This window comes from Nicotiana tabacum, chromosome 15 (genome assembly GCF_000715075.1).
Source record: "Nicotiana tabacum cultivar K326 chromosome 15, ASM71507v2, whole genome shotgun sequence".
Lineage (NCBI taxonomy): Eukaryota > Viridiplantae > Streptophyta > Magnoliopsida > Solanales > Solanaceae > Nicotiana > Nicotiana tabacum.
In genome coordinates, this window is record NC_134094.1 from 35,385,528 (window position 1) to 35,407,840 (window position 22,313).

General features: G+C 40.1%; 1 protein-coding gene across 1 annotated transcript in view; it reads right to left on the reverse strand.

Annotated features, from left to right (window-relative positions):
- Positions 1-890: 890 nt before the first annotated feature.
- LOC107778427 (copal-8-ol diphosphate hydratase, chloroplastic-like) overlaps positions 891-22,313 on the reverse strand; it is a 39,789-nt gene continuing 18,366 nt past the window's right edge. Inside the window, exons 5-6 of the mRNA XM_075230749.1 lie at positions 2,482-2,788; positions 891-1,207 (exon numbers count right to left, since the gene is read on the reverse strand). Of these exons, the coding sequence (XP_075086850.1) occupies positions 1,020-1,207; positions 2,482-2,788 (495 nt within the window). The 3' untranslated portion in view covers positions 891-1,019. The remainder of the gene's footprint in view (positions 1,208-2,481; positions 2,789-22,313) is intronic.

Below are 22,313 nucleotides of genomic sequence, written 5' to 3' on the forward strand. Positions count from 1 at the left end.
ACCCATTCTTCCTCCTATTTGAGTTTTAGGAAATTGATGCTTGAAAGGTTGACAAAGACATTATTAAATGTAATGTTTCCTCACTTCATCTCTTATTCAAGGGTTATAGTCAGTAATACGTATTCTTTCTTCTGGATCGCTTTTAAGTGACCCCAAATCGAGTTCATTTAAAGATGGGAATGATTTGCATTCACTTGGATGAAGGATTGACAACTAGGACTTGGTTGAGAATGGTCTAACCTTGTGACAAATTTATCCATCTCAATTCAATTCCTATAAAATAGAAAGTTCATTCCAATGAGAAAAGAGAATGCAGCCAAAAAGCAACTGTGTTGTGTAGTGTGCAACTGAATGCAAGTCAAAAAAATAGAAGAGTGTATCGTGTAGTGTACTTAATCTCTTTAAAGTCAAAAAAATAGAAGAGTATGTCGTGTAGTGTACTTAATCTCTTTAAAGTCAAAAAAATAGAAGAGTGTGTTGTGTAGTGTACTTAATCTCTTTAAATTGCAAATGAATGCAAGTCAAAAAAATATTTGCTCTGACCTGGATTCTAGCTCTCACCCTACAGAAGGAAAAGATGGATCTTTGCCACCGGCACCCTGACCACTTTTGTTCCACGGGTGGCACTTTAAATATATATACTAGTTCTTATACATATTTACATAGCTTGCGGTGGCGTACCACCCGGTGTACATAGATCCGCCCCTGGTTCCATGATATATTCGCAGGAGGTCTAGGCGTCTAGTTGCGTGCATAAGACATCTATGACATTTTATAGTTATGTATGATTCTACACTGATTTGGCGATTATAAGCAATCTAAATGATTTTCAATTTATATTGAGGCCATGTGAGCCATATGATCTACTTTAAAGTTTTGAATGTTAAGGGTAGTTGTATCTGCGTGGTTCACTTGATAAAAGTTAAAGGCATTAACTACTGTCGTTCACATACTCCTCCAGATTTGGAGCGTGAATGAAGTTATTGGAAAAATACAAAGATGACAAAAGAGTAATCATTTTACGTTGTAAACTTTACTTCTCTCCTTGCATAAATATCCGTTAAGACTGGAGCATCATATGGAATGTCAATGTCTAGTTGTCTAGCTTTCTCAAGGAGTGCAGGAAACACAAATTCAAATCCACAGGTCATGTTTTCAACTTCCCCTGTCTCTAGCTTGCTTAAGTTCTCTTTGATAAACATCACTCCTAGGAAACAAGAATAGCCCATGTCAAAAAAAAAAAAAAAATTCGAACTTTTTAAATAAAGCTCACTCGTAAATGGTGGAGTAGCTAGTGTTTTATTTTTCTTCGTGTTTAGGTCGAGGTAGTGGAGGTGTGAAGTGGGAAGAGCTAAAATATTGTTTATTAAATTTTTCTTTAAAACTTTAAAATTATTAAAGTTTTACCGAATAACAAATATTTCCTAATAGGAAGAATGTGGCATAACTATATCTCTCTCAAAGTTACTTTTGAACTATACATATGAACAATAATATGTTTCAATATTGTATTTGAACCTCTTTCCTACTCAGGTACTGTTTTTCTCTTCATCGAATTAAAAGAAAAATAAACAATTAGAACATATAGTTAATGAAGTAGTTAAGAATATAGAAGAGAGAGAGAAGTCGTTTCACAATCACAGAAGACAAGCATATTGTGCACCAGCATAGTTTCAAATTTCAAATCTCACCATAACATGCCCAGAACAAAATTGGGACTCAACCACAATCATACCAACATAACAAGTCATGAATAACATCACAAGCATGTAGGCATATTCAAATACAATTTAGAACGCAAAGCCACAATAAGAGGGTCGGATCATTATAGCCGTAGGACCAATCTTTTTATTCTCAAATCTCTAAAAGGTCAAACAAATTTAACTTTTAAATTTGTCTTAGTCGATAAATCATTGAAGAATCATGATAAAAGTATATTACAAATATTCAATTATTTTAGATTCAATATTTGGTTGCATAAATGATAATAATAATTTTCATAAGATATTTTAGAAAGAATGATTTGCTCTTCATATTCACACGAAATACGTGTGCAATGCACATGTAATTGCTGTAAAACGCTGTAGGATTAAATCTCCTTACATAGTATTTCAATCATCAATATAACAATGTCTTGCTTGCTAATGATGTCCCATAAATTAACTCTTTGATGATCAGGCACGATCAAAAATGGATTATATTATATATATACATTGGCATTTTAAAAATATTTTGTATGATCGATATAATTTAATCTAATATAGCAATTTTGTTATCCCTCTTATAAGGTTGTCAATTATGCTTGTCATCTGAACTTACTTAGAATTACCATATAAGCTATCTGATTTTGTAAATATATTTTATATCGTCAATATATATAACTTAAAATCAAAGAAAATAGCGTAAGAATCAGGTTATATAGGTATAATATATAAGACATGCATTCCACGAAGGATGAAGAAATATAAGTTTTTCGTTCACCTTTGTTTCTTTTATGAAGGCATGTGTTCCACAAGGTCAATGCAACCACACATGCTAGTGTGTTCGATAGCCGGTTATATATGCAGAATACAAGCTCCTCTCCCCATGAACCATCAGCAAGCTGATTGTCTACAATCCATTGAAGACAAGATGGAAATAGGGGTCTTTCGCTTCCATTATTAGTTTCTCCAATAAAGGAAACCCAAGCTGTGTCATAGGGTGAGACACTTGACCTTCCATCTCCCATCGAACTCAACATATATTTGATCTCTTCTGTCAAATTCTTTATCTCTATTGTTCTGCTTACCTATTGATCGGACAAACAGTTTATGTATAATCTCTTTTGACAAATGTAGTGCTTTTGGTGATGTTTCACTTATAGATATGGAAAGAAAAGAAAAATAATAGGCTATTTGGTTTGTTTAGTACGACAAAGTCATTTTTCAGAAAAAGTGTGTTTTTCATAAGCAAATTATTTCTTGGTATATGGTTACAAAAAATGTATATACATATTTATCATCTAAAGGACCGGGAATATTACTTCCCTGGAGTCATTTTCTTACAACCACTTTAGCTTTTTAATTTCATATCATGCTCCTACTAATGCTTAGACATTATTTCAATCTTTAATACTCAAAAGTTTCATCAATATACAATCTGTTTTGCCAATATTAGTGTTAGTGTGATGACCCGATAGGTTATTTTGAGCACTGGCCTTAATTTTCATATACCGAGACCTTTTATAGCTTCCTTTGATGTTTATCGATTTACGTGTGTGGTCCATGTTATTTTCGAAAAGCTTTTACATAAAATTTTCAAGAAAATGTCACTTTGACCTAAAATGAGACTTGAGGTGACCACGGTCGACATTCTTGGTAAACGACCTCGGATGAGTATACGATTATGATAGGTTCATATGATATTTTTGGACTTGTATGCACGTTTGGTTGGGGTCCGGGGTGACCCGAGCGCATTTTGACGCGTTATGTGAAAAATTGTGAAAAAGGTTTTAAAGTTGATATTCATGAGTTTTGATGATCGATTTGTGTTATTAGATGATATTTTGATGATTTAAGGTAGCGAGCAAGTTTATAGGATTTTATTACACTTGTGTGCATGTTCGGTTTGGAGCCCGAGGGGCTCGGGTGAGTTTCAGGTGAGTATCGGATGAGTTTGGATGGTTATGCAACTGCTGGTGCCCATCAGTTACTGGTGTTCAGTGGAAGGTCTCGTATTTTCTAAGTCAAGCTTGCATTTGCGAGCCTCGCTTTTGTCGTTAAATGATCGCATTTGCGAACATGGCTTGTGATAACCTAATAGGTCATTTTGAGTTATAGCCTTCATTTCTGTATTCCGAGACCTCGACTAGCTCCGTTTAGTATTTCTCGATTTGCATGCGCAGTCCGTGTTTTGTTCCGAAAAGTTTTTATGTGAAAAATTGAAGAAAATGTGAAGTTTTGCCTTTAAACTCATTTGAGTTGAGTACGGCCAATATTTTATGTAAACGGACCCGGATCTGTATTTTGGCGGTGTCAGTGGGTCCGTATCGTGATTTGGGACTTGGGCATATGACCGGAATCGAATTTGGAAGTCCCTAACTTGAATTAACGTGATTTGTTAAAAACTAGTAATTTGAAGGCTTAAATAATTTCTAAGTTTGACCATAGGTTGATTTTGTTACTACCGGATTCAGATTTCGGTTTCGGAACTTGGAATAGGTTCATTTCACTATTTATGACTTGACTACAAAGTTTGGTGCAAAACGGAATTGATTTGACGTGAATCGGACGACCGGTTGTAAATTTGCATGTTCTTGAGTTTCTTTGAAAATTTTATACATTTTGATGTCCGGTTCATAGTAATAGGTATTATTTTGGTGTTTTGATCGTGCGAGATAGTTCGTATGATATTTTTAGACTTGTGTTGATGTTTGGTTTTGATCCCCGAGGGCTCGGGTGAGTTTCAGATAGGCTACAGAGTGATTTTGGACTTTGGAGAATAGTTGGTGCCCTCTTTTGATGGTGTAGTCTACAAATATCTCAATTGTGAGGTGGGGGATCACATTTGCGATGTTTGGCCTTGTCACATGATGGTCGCATTTGCGATCATTTGATCGCTTTTGTGAAGTTCCAACATTCGCATTTTCGAACTATTCGTCGCAATTACGATGACATCAGAGATGTGGGGAGTTCGCTTTTGCGATGACTTCTTCGCATTTGCGTCACCTGCGACTGGACAAAAAGCCAAGGGATGAGATTTTTAGCCTCATTTTCATATTTTGGAACCCTCGGTAGGAGGCGATTTTGAAGAGGGAATTTCATCTACAAACTTTGGGCAAGTGATTTTAATCCATTTCTAATCATATTCCATCAATTTGGACTCGAGTTTTGAGAGTCGATTTTGACTCAAAATTTGAAACTACTCACATATATGATCTCGTGGGGTCATTGGTAGTCAAAATATACCATTGAACCCGGATTTTAACAGGGCGGGCTCCGGGTTGACTTTTGTTGACTTTTTGGAAAAAGTGTAAAGATCTTAGCTTTATATATTGTAATTGATTTCCATAGCATTGGTTGATAATATTGAGTAGATTTTGGTTAGATTCAATTGGTTTGGAGGCGAATTTTAAAGGAAAGGCCCCGATTGAGCTTTGATTTGGTTGGGGAGCGAGGTAAGTGTTGGGTCTTACCTTGATTTGAGGGAATTAGGAACTCTTGAGCTATATGTTATGTGAATTATGTGTGTAACGGCGTATATGTGAGGTGACAAATGTATATACGTTGTCAAAATGATTGATTCCATGTCTCTCCTCGTATTTCATAAATTATCTTATTCCATGTCTTAACTGTTACATGCTTTAGTTGCTTTCTATGCCGTAATTGGTTACTTGTCATTAATTATTCTTATATTGAACTGTTCGTCCCTTCCATGACTCCGTGATTAATTGCTACTTGCCTTAATTGTCTTATTTGCATACATTAATTGTCACGTACTTGACTTGCCTTGTTGCTTTTATATTATTCGTAGCATCCCTTTGATAAGTACGTGAGTCCTTTATTGCTTTGCTTTCATATTTTTTAATTGTAGAGATACTTGTAAATTGAGTTATTGGATTGGTTACATTTATTGAAATTATTTGTGGATCGGGTTGCATGCTGTAACGGTTGTGATATGGTGGAATAAGGGAGGATTTCTATATTGATTATACTGTTATGGTGGGATTGGTTGCGCTCCACAACAGATGTGTACGTAATACTTATTATTGATAAATTGTGATATGGTGAAATAATTGACGATTATGACGTTGATTATGATGATATGGTGGAATCGGATTGCGCGCCACAACGGATTTTATATGTAATTCTTGATATTGATAAATGATGCTATGAAATAAGGGAGGATTGTGTGTTTACGGTGGGATCGGATTGCGCGCCACAACAGATTGTGTATGTTGTACTTATTGTTGTTATTCTGTTAGTTTTCAGCCTCTTATATGATATCTTGAGGTCTGATATTCTGTATTCTCTGATTGCGAGGATTGAGTTCTCTTTCATAACTTAACTGCCTTTCTTTCATTTTCTGTGTTCCCTTCCATGTTGTGATTATTATTACTGCATAGATGTTATTGTAATTGACCCGCCCTAGCCTCGTCATTACTTCGTCGCGGTTAGGCTTGACGCTTACAGACTACATGGGGTCGGTTGTGCTTATACCACACTCTGCACTTCTTGTGTAGATTTTGGAGTGGGTCCTAGCGGTGTCTAGTAGATGTGCTCGGATCCAGTGCTTGATGGAGACTTGAGATACAGTTGGCACAGCATTCGCATCCCCGAAGTCCCTTTTTTACATTACCTTAGCTGTTTATTTTGATTCAGACAGTTATGCTTTCATTCAGACTATTATTTGTAATACTCTAGACGCTCGTGTATTCGTAACGACAGTTTTGGGATTTGTACTTGGATATCGTTGTTTATCAGATTTATCTACTTTATTTTAGTTTATTTAGCTTATTGGTTTTTGTTTAATTGGAATTGTTAAAAATGGTTAATAACAATATCTAACGTTGGCTTGCCTAGCAAGTGAAGCGTTAGGCGCCATCACGGTCTCAAGGGTGGGAATTTTGGGTCGTGGCATGGGCTGGGGGCTGGGTCTTTGCAATTGCTAATAATGTATTGCTTTTGCGATCTATACAGTGATCACTTTTGTGACTCTTTCATTGCATTTGGGACACATTATATTGTTGAGGCAGCTTCGCATTTGCGATGGATGGGTAGTTCGAATTTGCGAGATATTTGTTGCATTTGCGACGATTGGCTGTCTGATGCACTGATCGCATTTCTGATCAATATGTTTCATTTTCTGACATCGCATTTGCAAATAAGACTTTGCAATGCGATGTCTGCAGCTGGGTAGAAGAGGAGAAAATCAGGACTCAGCTCATTTAACACCTTTTCTCAACCCCAAACACTCTAGAGGCAAATTATGGAGAACATTTGCTTCCCAAATTCATTGGTAAGCAACTCTAATTCATTTTTTATCAATTCCCCATTACTTTTCATATGTTTTTAACATCAAATCTAGAAATTTCGCGGTAGAAATTAGGGATTTTAGGTAGAATTTAGGATTTTTGTAAAATTTGAGATTTAGACCTTAAATTGATGTCAGATTTTGAAACAAATTACATAACCGGGCTCGGGGGTAAATGGGTAATCGGGTTTTGGTTCAAATGTCGGATTTCAACCAAGTGGGATCGTAGTTGATTTTTGTTGACCTTTTCAAAAATGATCAAAATTGAACATTTTTAAATCGTGAGTAGTTTCTAAAGCTTATTTTGATTTGTTCGAATGATATTTGGCTATATTTTGTTGGTTTTGAGGCTTGTTCAAAAGGAAAAATCACGATTGATTGTTGATTTGGTTACGAAAAGAGGTAAATTTTGTGTTTTTCTTTGACTTGACGGAACTAGAACTTGTTGGTCTATTTGTTACGTGAATTATGTGTGGGGATAACGTATATTCGAGGTGACGAGTGTATATGCACTGTCATGGTTAAAGCATGCGGTATGGGCTATTTACCTTTACGTAGTCATTTATTCCATGTAATACTTTGTTACATGCTTTGATTGCTATAAGTTCTTACTTGTTATCCATGCCTTGTTATTTGTAACTTAGTTTTTACTTGTTTCAATTTATTCATTCCTCACTCAATACCTTGTAACCTTCTATACTTTCCTACCTGTATTAATTGTAAAACTTCATTGTTTCATGTTTTTAGTTGCCTTTATTGCCCTTACATTACTTGTTGCACTCTATTATGTTGTTCCGATTTCTGTGAGTTCTTTAACTATTCTTGTATTGGTAATTTTTTGAGATTTATGAATATGAGGTTTTGGTTATTCTTTGTTGGTATTGGTATTTCCTTGATGTTCTATACGCTGTATTTCCTTATGTGTTGAGATTACGTAATTGGGTTGTGTTGAGTTGTTCATGTTAATGAATTGATATTGAGAACGAATTGTGCGCCGCAATAGTAATGAAATGAATTGATAATGGGAATGGGTTGCACGTCGCAACAGATATTGATGTGATATTGGGATCGGGTTGCACGCCGCAACAAATATTGTGATAAATAATGGGACGGGGTTGCGCGGCACAACAGAGTATGATGTGTCGTAATGCTGTAGCTGTAATGTTCTGTTCCAGTACTGTGATATGAGTATTTGAAATGATGTTATTCTGGGGCCCTCTGTTAGTTGACCCTCGGGTCTGTTCCTACATGTTTACTTACTTTTCTTTATATTTCTATTATTTTTTATTATTATTCGTATAGCTTTATAGTGAGTATCCTATCATAGCCTCGTCCCTATTTCGTCGAAGTAAGAATTGACACATACAGAGTACATGGGGTCGGTTGTTCTCATACTACACTTCTGCATTTCTTGTGCAGATCCCGGTGTTGGTCCTAGTGGTGTGTAGAGGAGTTCGCTTGGATCCGACATGCCCAAGAGGCTTGAGGTATAGCTTCTTGGCGTTCGCAATCCCTGAAATCCCCTTCTATTCTGTCTTTACTGTTTATTTTGCTTCAAATAGATGTATTTCATTCAGACCATATTTGTAGTATTCTAATTGCTCATATACTTATGACTCCGGATTTTTGGGAATAGTATAGACTGCATTACTTATGTCTTTATCACATGTATTTTAGTTTATTTAAGTTATGAATCATTAAAGTTTTGCTTTTAAATTGTTGAAATTGGTTAATTCTATGGTTGACATCGACTTTCCTAGTAAGTGGATGTTAGGTGCCATCACGGCCTCGTGGTTGGGATTCCGGGTCATGATAATTTGGTATCAAAGCACTAGGTTGCTTAGGTCTAACGAGTCATGAGCAAGATTAGTAGAGTCTAGAGGATCGGTATGGAGACGTCTGTACTTATCTTTTAGAAGTTATAGGGATTTAGGAAATGTCACTTCTTTATTTCTCTATCGTGCGAATTTATTTTATCATTGAAGTTTGAATTATTCATTTATTGTTCTCTCAAAGATGGTGATGACACGTACATCATTCACAGCCGAGTAAGAGCCGAAGCCCAAGGTTGTAGCCACTACCAGGGGTAGGGGCCGGGGATGAGGTCGAGCCAGAGGCAAAGCTCAACCTAGAGCCCGTACAACACCACCTATCGTAGAGCCTCAGATCGAGCAGGAGGAGGAGATACCTGCTCCAACCATGCCAGTTGGATCAGCTCAGGTCCTAGAGGAGTTCACTGCTACCCCCGTACTTCCCGATGCTCTAGTCCGTTTGGTGGGCCTTATGGAGAGTGTGTCCCAACTGGTGTTCTCCCTATGGGTTGCTTTGAGTGCAGCGACATAGTTCACATCAGGAGGTATTATCCTAGATTGAGGAGGAGCAGGCCATAGCAGGGTACTTATGCCATGATTCCGACACCAGTTACTCCATCACCCGCTCAGCAAGCTTAAGGCGGGGGTCAGGCAACCCGAGGTGGTGGTCAGGCCGTTAGAGGTAGAGGTTAGCCAGTTAGAGGCTGTCCGAGATACGAAGGTCATATAAGTGGGGCTCAACCGCGTTGCTATGATTTCCCAGCTAGACCTAAGGCAGAGTCTTCTGATGAGGTCTTCACATGTATTGTTCCAGTTTGCCATAGAGATGCATCAATTTTATTTGATGCGAGTTCCACTTATTCGTATATGTCATCTTAGCTTCATATATGGATATGTCTCGTGATTCTTTTAGGGTTCCTGTTTATGTGTCTACGGCCATGGGGAATTCTATTGTGGTAGATCGAGTCTATCGTGCTTCTTTGGTCACTATCGGGGGTTATGAGACTAGGGTAGACCTTCTACTACTTAGTATGGTGGACTTTGACGTTGTTTTAGGCATGAATTGATTGTTGCCATATCACGCTATATTGGATTATGACGCAAATATTGTGACATTAGTCATGTCGGCTTTGCCTCGATTGGAGTGGAAAGGGACTCCTGGCCATTTAACTAGAAGGGTCATTCTCGTCGTATGTTCAAGACAGGGTGCTTGGTGTATTTGACCTATATCCGTGATTCTAGTGAGGAGGTTCCCCATTGATTTGCTTCCAGTTGTGCGTGAGTTCCCAGAGGTATTTCTTACAGACTTGCCGGGCATGCCACCCAACAGAAATATCGACTTCTGCGTTGACTTGGATTCGGCCACTCAGCCAATTTTTATTCCACCATACCATATAGGCCTGGCTGAGTTGAAAGAATTGAAGGACCGGTTGCAAGATTTGCTTGACAAGGGATTCATTAGACCTAGTGTCTCGCCTTGGGGTGCACCAGTGTTGTTTGTGAAGAAGAAAGATGGCTCTCTGAGGATTTGTATTGATTATAGGCAGATGAACAAGGTCACTATCAAGCACAAGTATCCGTTTCCCCTGATTGATGACTTAGTTGACTAGCTTCAGGGTGCCAAGGTATTTTCGAAGATTGATTATAGGCCTGGCTACCATTAGTTGATATTTGGGCATCGGATGCCCCTAAGACAGGTTTTCGGACTCGGTATGGCCACTACCAGTTCTTAGTGATGTCATTTGGATTGACTAATGCCCCAAAACCTTTATGGATTTGATGAATCGGGTGTTCAAGCCCTATCGAGATTCTTTTATGATTGTCTTCATAAACGATATCTTGGTTTACTCCTACAGTCGAGAGGAGCATGAGCAACATCTGCAGATAGTACTTCAGATTCTGAGGGATCGTCAGTTATATGCCAAGTTTTCAAAGTGTGAGTTTTGGTTGGTCTCGTTCGCCTTTTTGGGCCATGTTATATCTTTCGAGCAGATTAAAGTGGATCCTAAAAAGATTGGGAAGTTCAAAACTATCCTAGACCTACTTCAGCTACAGAGTTTCGGAGCTTCTCGAGTTTGGCGGGGTATTATCGCCGGTTCGTGGAAAGGTTTTCATCTATCTCAGCCCCATTAACCAAGTTCACCTACAAAGGTGCTCTTTTCAGATGGTCTGACGTGTTGTGAGTTAAGCTTTCAGAAGCTCAAGACTGCATTGACTATAGTTCAGAGTTGGTGTTGCCTACAGGTTTGGGATCCTACACCGTATATTGTGATGCATCGCGTATTAGGCTTGGCGCGATATTGATGTAGGATGGTAGGGTGATTGCCTACACATCTCGTTAGTTAAAGGTTCATGAGAAGAATTACCATGTGCATGACTTAGAGTTGGAAGCCATTGTTCACGCACTGATGATTTGAAGGCACTATCTATACGACGTTCCATGTGAGGTCTATGCTGACCATTAGAGTCTCCAGCACCTGTTCAAGCAGAAAAATCATAATTTGCGGCAGCTGAGGTAATTGGAGTTCTTGAAAGACTATGATATCACCATATTATATTATCAGGGGAAGGCCAATATAGTGGCCGATGCATTGAGTAGAAAGGCGGAGAGCATGGGCAGTTTTGCATATTTACCGGAAGCAGAGAGACCACTGGCGATGGATGTTCAGGATTTGGTCAATCAGTTTGTGAGATTAGATATTTTGGAGCCTAGCCGGGTTTTTGCTTGTATTGTGGCACAATTATCACTGTTGGAGCATATCAAGGCTCGCCAGTATGATGATCCTTACTTGTTGGTATTGAATGATACAATACAATGGGGTAATGCAAAGGATGTTGTGATTGGAGATGATGGTGTTACTGATAAGTGGGGATTTTGACTACTTATTAGCGCCTTTTAGCTTTTGTTTTAGTATAAAAGTATTTAATTGTGTTCCCGAAAACTAATGAAATGTGCTTAATTGCAGGAATATTGGAAGAGGAACTCCCGAGATGAAATCCAACTCAAAAAGGAGTAATTGCAACTCAAGGACATAAAAGGCACAAAAGCTCAAAAGTGCGAACCGCAGAATATCATTTGCGATCGCAGATTATGAAGGAAAAGTCAGTAGAGTTCGGGACAAAGTGCGGCCAGCACATGAATTGTGCGGCCGCAAAAGCTGGGCCAGGAGCAAAGTTCAGAGAATGTGCATTCCAAGTCCATCAAAAGTGCAGACCACAAAAGAATTGTGCGGCCGCAGAAGAAGTTCTATGCGGCCGCAGATGTTAAAAGCTCGGATCGCAGAAGATCAGGTGCGGCTGCACATGTAAAACTGCGGACCACATAAAGAGTGCCATGTGGCCGCAGATCAGAATTATGCGGCCGCAGACTTCCAATCTTGACAAATTGGAGAAACGTGCAGACCGCACATGGAATTGTGCGGCCGCAAAACTTTTCGAAGGACATTATTGTCCGAAATTTCAAGCCCTGTATAAATATACGAGTTTCACAATTTTAGGTCAACTTTGGACATCAGCAGCTACAATAGCAGTTTCTCTTTGCTTCTTTTCGTAGTTTTTCATATTTTGAGCTATTTTAACATAGATTTTATCATTTTTATCTTGCAATGTGAGTTTAATTATCATTTCTTCTTTTTTGTCTTCAATTTCAAGCATGAGTAGCTAGATTTTCACTAGGGTTGTAACCCAACCCTAGTGTGTAAACCTTATGGGTGTTTAATTTAATGCTTATTTATGGTTGGGTGTTTATTTTTTTAGCCTTGTTCATGTTTTAATTTGTGGAATTAATGGTTGCAAATATTGGTTCATGCCTATTTGACTTGGTCTCTACTTGAAAAGGAGAGACTTAGTCTAGGAAAACTTGGCTAACAAGAAATTGGGTCAATCGAGAGATTTATAATCCCAATTAAAGGGTTCAACCTAGAGATAGTAATAACCAGACTTGAGCTTTTATCAATTGTTTTGTTCAATACCCATTTGGACTTGAGAAAGCCATATTGGGAAAAGTCATTTATTGAGTGGGTAATTGATTTTTGATAGCTATAATACACCCAAATCAATAAATCAAGCATTAAGGTTTATATCCCATTAATCAAACACCTAGGCGATGGTCATAGCCCTTGGCTTTTAACTAAACTTGAAAAAAAAACAATCTCTTAGATTTATTTCTCAACTTTTCAATCTCAGATTTATATTAGACTTTAAAACAACCCCAATTTGTGGAAGTATAAATTGAGATAGTCAAACTCACATGCTATAATATATACCCCTAACTCCCATATATAGCTCAATGCGGAATTCGACCCCGACTCTTGTTGGGTACTATTATTGCATCGACTGTTTCATAACCTTGAATTGAGTTGTGAAATTGGACAAGATCAATTTTTGGCGCCGTTGCCTGAGAGCTAAAAAACGTGTTAGCTATATATTTAGGTGTGTTGTTGGGAATATCATCTTTTCCTTCTGTGTTGAGAAATTGTAGGTGCAATCATGGCAAACAATGAGCTCGGAAACTTACCTTTGGGGGGTGTGGACATTAAGGATGATCAAATGGATGAGGTTCCTCTAGAACCTCAAGCCAATAGACGAGGTCGAACGCCTCATGACAATGTTCCAGTTCCACCCCCACCTCCACCATGAGCGGCTCCACACCGGATATTGCCGAATGAAGGGTATGCAAGTGCTATAGTCCCTCCCCGTATTAGGGCGGGCAACTTTCCAATAACCAATGTGAGGCTCACTTTGCTCGAGCAACGAGGGTTCTTCACCGGTGCACCGAGTAAAAATGCATACAAACACTTGAAGGGGTTCGTAGTTACGTGTTCGGGGAGTAAACAAACAAATGTCTCTGAGGATGTTTTGAGGCTAAGGATTTTCCCCTTCTCTCTACGGGGGAAAGCTTTAGATTGGTTGGAACGTTTGCCAAATCATTCATTTCATACTTGGGATGAATTACCAGAGAAATTTATTTCTAAGTACTTCTCTTTCGGGCACATGGCTATTCTTCAGGATGAAATTATAGCATTCAAGAAAGAGCCCAATGAACCACTACACGAGATATGGGAAAGGTATAGAACAATGGTGAAAGAATGCCCCAACAATGATATGACGGATGACATGATTCAATAAACTTTCTATCAGGGGATCAATACAACCAACCAATGTGTGGTGAATCAACTTACCGGTGGGAACTTCATGACTACGCCTTATGCGGAGGCGTGTGATATCTTGGCTAAGATGGCGGATACTTCATTGGCCTGGAAATCTTGGGCTAATGTTCCACAAGGTGACAATAATGTGATTCACCTTCATAAAGAGTTGCATGATCATGGACAAGCCATAGCCGAGTTGACTACCGCCATGAATCAATTGGCAAAGACTCAACTTCAACAAGTACAAAACCCGAGGCAAGTCAATTCAATAGAGGGAGTAGGTATGATGGTGAGCAAGCGAAGAACAAGAAGACCACAAGTGCAACAAAGAGTGGACAATTTTGTGCAAGATGATAGTGGATTTGATCAAGATGAATCTTACAATGACCAAGAAGAGGAGGTCCAACATGTGAACAACTTTCAAGGGCAAAGAAACAACTAGTAAGGCCCTAGCCAACAACAATGGAGACCTCAGAATAATCAAGGCAATTGGAATTCTCACAACTAAGGTAATTGGAGTGGTGGAAACAATCAAAGCAATTGGAATAGCAACAACAGTCAAGGCAATTGGAGTGTAATCAATAATAAAGGGAATGGGCATAACAACAATAACCAAGGAAATGGGAGAGGCAACAATCAAGGCAGGTGGAATAACAATCAAGGAAATTGGGGGTCGGGTTTTCAAAGTCCCTCGATGTATCAACAATGAAGCAACCCACCTCCTTATCCTTCCCATGGTCCTAGTTCTTCCAACAATGAAATGGGCCGTATTGAGAACATGTTCAAGCAAATGATGGAGAAGAATGCAGATTTTGATGCTCAACTTGCTTCATACAACACATCGATCGACAACTTAGAAGTACAAATGGGGAAAATCTCTCAAGCTTTAAATTCTCATCCTAAGGGGGCACTACCAAGTGACACGGTGGTGACCCCAAAGGGTGGGAACAACACGGGGGATGCCATGGACGTTACTAGAAGAAGTGGAAAAGGTGGGAATGCACCCACCTCAAGTCAAAGTCAACTTATGGATGATTAGCAAGTGATAAAAGAGGAGGAGGTCCCTAACAATGTGGTGCAAGCAAATGATAAAGTGCGGATTGATATTGATGACAATGTGGGAGAGACTCAAGAGGAAGTGAACCCGTCTAGGGATCATGCTATTGATATACCGAAACCGGTAGTGCAAAAGGCTAAGGCACCATTGCCTAAGCCACCTCCTCCATATCCTCAAATGCTCGCCAAGCAAAATGGTGATAATCAATTCAAAAAGTTCATTGACATGATGAAGAGTCTCTCGATAAATGTGCCATTAGTTGAAGCCTTGGAGAAAATGACCGGTTATGCAAAGTTTATGAAGGACTTGGTGACAAAGAAGCAGTCGATGAATTTTGAAACTATCAAGGCCACTCGTCAAGTGAGTGTGATTGTGTATTCAATGGCTCCTAAATTGGAAGATCCCGGTACTTTCACAATCCCTTGTACCGTTGGAAGTGCCGAGTTTGATAAAGCTCTTTGTGATCTTGGGACAAGTATCAATTTGATGCCCTATTCGGTTTTCAAGACCTTGGGAATTGGGCAACCAACACCCACATCTATGATATTACAAATGGCCGACCGAACAATGAAGAGACCGTTAGGGGTGATTGAAGATGTATTGGTTCGTGTTGATAAGTTCATTCTCCCAGCGAATTTTATTATTCTTGATTGTGAAGTGGACTACGAGGTGTCGATTATTCTTGGTAGACCTTTCCTTGCTACGGGGAAGGCTCTTGTTCATGTGGAAGCCCGAGAACTCACTTTTCGGGTGGGTGATGAATAGGTGGTGTTACACGTGTACAAATCTATGCGGAAACCGAATAGCAATGAAGTGTGTTCATTCATGGACTTGGTGACCAAGGCGATTATTGATAATAAAAGTGCCACGATTAATGTGGGTGATATGTTGGAGGCCGTCTTGCTCAACTTTGATGATGACAAGATGGATGGATTCATGGGATGTGTTAATTCTTTGTAAGGAATGGGGTCATACAACTAGGCACCCCAGAAACTTTCCTTGGTCTTGAGAATAGAAAAACTCCTCCTACAAAGCCTTCAATTGAAGAGCCTCCTACATTGGAGTTGAAGCCATTGACTCCACATCTCAGGTGTGAATGTCTTGGCCCTTGTTCCACTTTACCGGTTATTCTTTCCTCTTGTTTGATTAACATATAGGTTGACTCTATATTGGCGGTGCTCCACAAGAGGAAGAAAGCTATTGGGTGGACTTTGGTGGATATTCGGGGAATAAGCCTCGCATTTTTCATGTACAATATTAACTTGGAGGATGATGTCAAACCATCCATTTAACATCAAATGAGACTCAATGAAGTTATGCAAGACATGGTCAAAAAATAGATCATCAAGTGGTTAGATGCTGGGGTTGTCTACCCCATTTCCTATATTTCGTGGACCTCTCCGGTGCAATGTGTCACAAAGAAGGGGGGCACAATAGTGGTGACCAATGACAAGAACGAGTTGATTCCCATAAGAAGAGTGACCGGTGGAGAGTGTGTATGGACTATCTCAAGCTTAACAAACTCAAGAGGAAAGATCATTTTCCACTTCCCTTCCTTGATCAAATTCTTGATAGGTTGTCCAGCCGCGATTTATATTACTTTCTAGATGGATATTCTGGCTACAACCAAATCCTTATTGCCTCGGAAGATCAAGAGAAAAGAACTTTCACATGTCCCTATGGCACTTTCTCTTTCAAGCGGATGCCATTTGGCTTATGCAACGCACCAACGACATTTCAACGGTGTATGATGGTGATATTTATGGATATGGTAGAGGACTACCTTGAAGTCTTCATGGATGACTTCTCGGTAGTCGGGGATTCCTTTGATGATTTCTTATCAAATTTGGATAGAGTATTGGCAAGGTGTGAAGAAATGAACCTGGTGTTAAATTGGGAGAAATGCCATTTCATGGTCGAGGAAGGCATTGTCCTTAGACATAAAATTTCAAAGAATGGCATAGAGGTCGACAAGGCAAATATAGAGGTGATTTCTATACTTCCACCTCCAACCTTAGTGAAAGGCGTGCGAAGTTTCTTGGGTCACGCGGGGTTCTACCGGCGCTTCATAAAGGATTTTTCTAAAGTGGTGAACCCATTGTGCAAGCTCTTAGAGAAAGATGCTAAGTTACACTTCAATGATGGTTGAATGAGAGCCTTTGAATTTCTAAAGTTCAAGTTGACAACCACTCCCATTATCACCGCTCCTAATTGGAGTATCCCTTTTGAGCTCATGTGCGATGCTAGTGATGTAGCAGTTGGAGCAATTTTAGGGCAACACATCAACAAGATTTTTCATCCAGTCTACTATGCTAGTAATACCATGAATGATGCCCAAGTCAATTACACCGTTACAGAGAAAGAGCTCCTTGCCATTGTGTTTGCAATTGAGAAGTTCCGCCCATACTTGATGGGTGCAAAAGGTTATTATTCATACGGATCATGCAACACTTTGCTATCTTATAAGCAAGAAAGATTCAAAAGCTCGGTTGATGAGATGGGTGCTATTGTTGCAAGAGTTTAATATTGACATCCAAGATCGGAAAGGGAGTAAAAATCAAGTAGTGGACCACTTGTCTTGTTTGGAGGAGGAGGGGAGGCCGCATGATGGCCTTGAAATCAATGACTCCTTCCCTGACAAGCAACTCTTGGCTATTTCAAAGAAGAAAGTGCCATGGTTCGTGGATCTAGAAAACGTACTTGTGTGTCGAATCATCCTGGATGAGTTTTCTTCAAATCAAAGGAAGAAACTCAAACGGGATTGTCAAGATTATTATTGGGACGAGCCATACCTTTTCCGGATTTGCACGGATGGGGTAATTAGAAGATGTGTACCGGGCAAAGAGCAAAATGTTATTATTGAGGCTTGCCATTCTTCGTCTTATGGTGGTCACCATGGCGGAGCAAGAACGGCGGCCAAAGTGCTAAGTTACGATTTCTATTGGCCCACTCTCCACAAAGATGCAAGTGATATGGTGAAAGGATGTGATGAATGCCAACGGGCCGTATGCAATGCCTCTCACTACCATTTTGAAAATTGATATTCTGGTACCATGCATATGCAAGTTCGTCTTTGTACAAGGAGTTCAAGGTGGGCGATCTCGTTTTGTTGTTCAACTCACAATTGAAGATGTTTCCCGGAAAGCTGAAATCTAAATGGAGTGGTCCCTTTGAAATTTTGGGTGCGACACCTTTTGGTGCATTGGACTTGAAGAACAAAAATGATGAGGTATTCCGAGTCAATGGTCACCGGGTGAAGCATTATTTGGGAAAAGTTGATGATGGCCACGTGGTGGCAGTTCCTCATTTGAAATGATGTTAATCTGCGTCGTGCCGCGATGTTAAATCAGGCGCTTCTTGGGAGGCAACCCATGTTTCATTTTCTTTTCTTTTCTTCTTTTGTAGATAGGTGTTATTTTTGTGCTAACTGGATTTGAAGTGCATTGCATAGATGAGTGTACTTTATAGGAACTATGCTCAGAAAATTGGCTAAGTATGGAAAGAAGTGCGGATCACATGTATATTGTGCGGACCACACAATTGTGATTGCTACTGCAAAAGGAAATTGTGGCCGCACAATTGAAGTGCGGACCGCATAAATTGGAAAGGGAAAATGCAAACTCTCTGAAGTTTGGTTTGTCAGAGAAATGGACAAAGTGTGGCCGCACACCAAAATCTATGGTCCGCAACAAAAATCTGTGGTCGCACCACAAATTGTGCGGACTGCAGATCAGCAAGGGCTTTTGAGCCCCATGTAACAGAGTGCGGACTGCAGAAGGAATTCTGCGGCCGCATTGATCCCTTTGTACCTCAAGTCAGACCGTCCAGTATAAATAGTAACCTTAGGGCTACTGTATATGTTTTCCCCTATTTGAGCACTCAAAGGTCTAAAATATTGAAAGTATCTGCTAAATCAATAGCCACATACAATCAACATCTGTGATCACTCATTTGCACTACTTCATATCTGGTATGCTTCAATTACTCATAGAATGTTTTAATTTTTAGTTTAATTTATAATTTGTTAGGTAGTTTTAGGCCATTTGTTAGTAGCTTTCAATTTTACAACCATGTGGGGTTTAACTGTAGTGGGTCAACTGATACTTGCTATTTGGGGAACGGGTGTATTGATTTTCATGCTTAATTGTTAATATCATGTCAGATTTGTGGAAAAAAAATTGTTAACCCTAGAAAGTCTGCTCGTAAATGTTTTGAAATCTACGGCCGCAAAAGAAATTGTGCGGTCCACAAAAGTTGAGCTTAGGGCACATTGTTCAAGAATGATTTTGCGGCTGCACTTACAATTATGCGGACCACAGAAATCCCATCGCGGCCCTAGAAAAATGAGTGCGGCCGCAAAGCAGCCCAATATCTGTCTTTAGAGAGTTGGAATTTTGGTGAATCAGATGTGCGGCCGCGATAGAAAATGTGCGGACCGCACTCCAGTTCTGCAGTCGCACAAATAATTGTGCAGACCGCAGATCCAGTGTTTCGGCCACAAGACCAAATTGTGGGGTCCGCAAAGTCCAGACTGCGGCCGCAAAACCAAATTGTGCCGACCGCACTTCCCTACCCTACAAGCATGTTTTACACTGTGATTTTCATTGTCTCTATGGTGTGTTCTTATATGTTTACACTTGGATTATAACTGACACCTGTTGTTGCTTGTTACAAAAAATGGTTAGATCTCGAGGCCGAGGGGACACTTCAAAGGGGAGGGGTGAACCTTCCAGAGGTCAAGGCAAAAGTACTATACCCCTCACACTCCAAAAGATAATCGCAAAAAAGGATACAGTCTTCCGAGGAAGAAATGCGGAGCCCTTCGAATCCAGTTCTTATGCCTCATCTAGGGAAGCATCGGAGGGCAACTCAGTTAAAGAGCAGACGACTGTCTGATCAAAGCCACGAAGGAGGTATCAACTCTGGGACGAGTCTTCCTCCTCACATAGCACCTTCGAGGGTTTGAAGAGTGCCAGTCAGGCTTCAGAGCCCTCCTCTACACCCGTGCTTGAGCCACCTACAGTTGATGATATTCCAGATGATAGCCGAGGGGGAGATACCATAGTTTCCAGCCTTGAAAGGTCGAAGGATAAAGTGGTGTGGGAGGACCGGTTCGTCAATCTAGCTGCTTTCACTAGCTTCCGTGGGTGGTGGACGGTGAGATTGCTCACTCTTGAGCTATAGTTCTAACTAAAAGACCATGATAAGTATAATCCAGCGGTCTTAAGATAGTTCCGAGAGATGAAAGGGTGGATGTGGTTCACCTAGAGTGTAGTGGACACCAAGGAGTATCTGGTCTGAGAGTTCTACGCCAATGTGGCGCACATAAAGAAAGGGACCAAAGTGAAAAAAGTGAGGAATCTGAAGGTGCGGTTTGACCAGCACACACTGAACTCCTACTTGGGGTTTGAGGATGTTGAGCCTGCACATTACTTGGAGAAGCTGGCGATGGGTGATGCAGCTCGCCCATGGCTAGCTAAGATTCTTGTAGCCCTGGTGCCACCACAACCATGGATCACAATAGAGATTCCTATTCAGCAGAACACCCTAAAAATTGAGGCAAAGGGATGGCAGACCTTTGTATACAGCAGACTAGACCAGTGCCAGAATGAAACAAACCTACCTATTCTGCGGGCAGCTCTAGTCGCCTCTATCATGGCCGGGTACCCGATCAATATGGGTGTCGTGATGTCGGCCAACATGTATGTGGTTGTTAGGCAAGCTTATACCTCCTACCCGTATCCCAACAACATCACTGAGTGCCTTACGGATGCATGGGTGGAGCCGAGAGATTTTGATACAAAGGTTCGGGCTAAGAAGCCTTTTGTATGGTATTCTCTGATGGATGCACACAACCCAAAGAGAAAGGGTCAGCCGACTACCACCATAGGCCAGTCTGACGAGCCATCGATGGTAGCTGCAGAGACATCTGAAATGCCATCCAATTCAGTAGAGCCTTCAGCCAGTGCAACTTCTATGCCCCCACCTTCAGCCTCAGTGCCTTCCATCTCGGCTTTGAAGCCGATGCCTATGCCTATTGCTCCACTTTCTACGTTGTGAGTCTCCCAGACACTGGCGAGCCTTAACAACTGGATGCAGACAACTACTGCAAAGCTGTCTGACATATCCAGTCATGTTGTAGCACAATCATCCATTCTGGCACCCTAGATCCCCCCCCCCCACAGTTGAAGAAACCTTGAAGAAGCTTCTGAAAAATCAGAACACAATAATGGCCACTCTAGTGCAGCATGGGTAAATTATAGAAGAGCTGGAAAAGGAAGTAAAGAAGATGCAGAAGTCCCAGGCCTCCAAGACGTCAGTGGACAAGCTCTGCCTATAGGTTACCAAGATTGCAGCAGTCGGAAACATTGCATTTGATATGCTGATAGACCCGCACCACCCAGGCCCAGATCCTACAGCACCTACAGCACCAATTGACCAGTCCGAGGAGCCCGACGTTGCTGCTGACACTGTCGAGGCAGTATGTCAATGTTCACCAACCCAGCCACTCCCGGACTTGAGGATGATGATATCTAATTGGATGAGGCTGAGGTCGGTGCCACTGCTGGGGACATAGATATGGCCACAGAGCCATAGGGAATTTTCTTCACTCTCACCCTTCCTTTATTCTTATTTTGTTAAGCATTGAGGATACTGCTTATTTTTATTCGGAGGGGAGGAGTTTATTTGATATACTTTGATGATTCTAAGACATATTGGTTTGTAATAAGTGATAGTATTTTCCTCTTTTTCCTTATTCTGTATACTTTCTCCTTTTCCTTTTTCATTATGTATATATTCTCTCTTCTCTCCCATTATGTATATTCATTATGCTTTCAATAGTTTTTTGCTTTATAGCTTTCTTATCTTTATGTTTGTTTTCTTTTTGAATTTGTAGCTTCTTATTGATTTAATAGCTTCTTTTTATGTTTTAGTGGTTAACAAGCCTTTGGTTTTCTTAGTGCCACGATTCTTTCCAAAGGTAGTTTTTGTGTGAACCGGGTGACTCTTCCCAACGATGGATAGCGTGACAACATTATTAAGGGATTGAGTGCATTTTTGGTGTTTAGGTAACAATAGTAGTAATAATGAATAAAAAGACCTAATTAAGTCGTGCTAGAAGAGTCAAACATGCTTCACTTGGTACCAACACACTTAACTACGTGCTTATGGTTAAAAATAAGGTTTTTGGAAAGAAATAACTCTAGTTAGTGACCCTGTGAATCTTGTGTTGACTTAGGCAATCATCGGGTGATTTAATCGAACCATAGTGATTTTTAATCT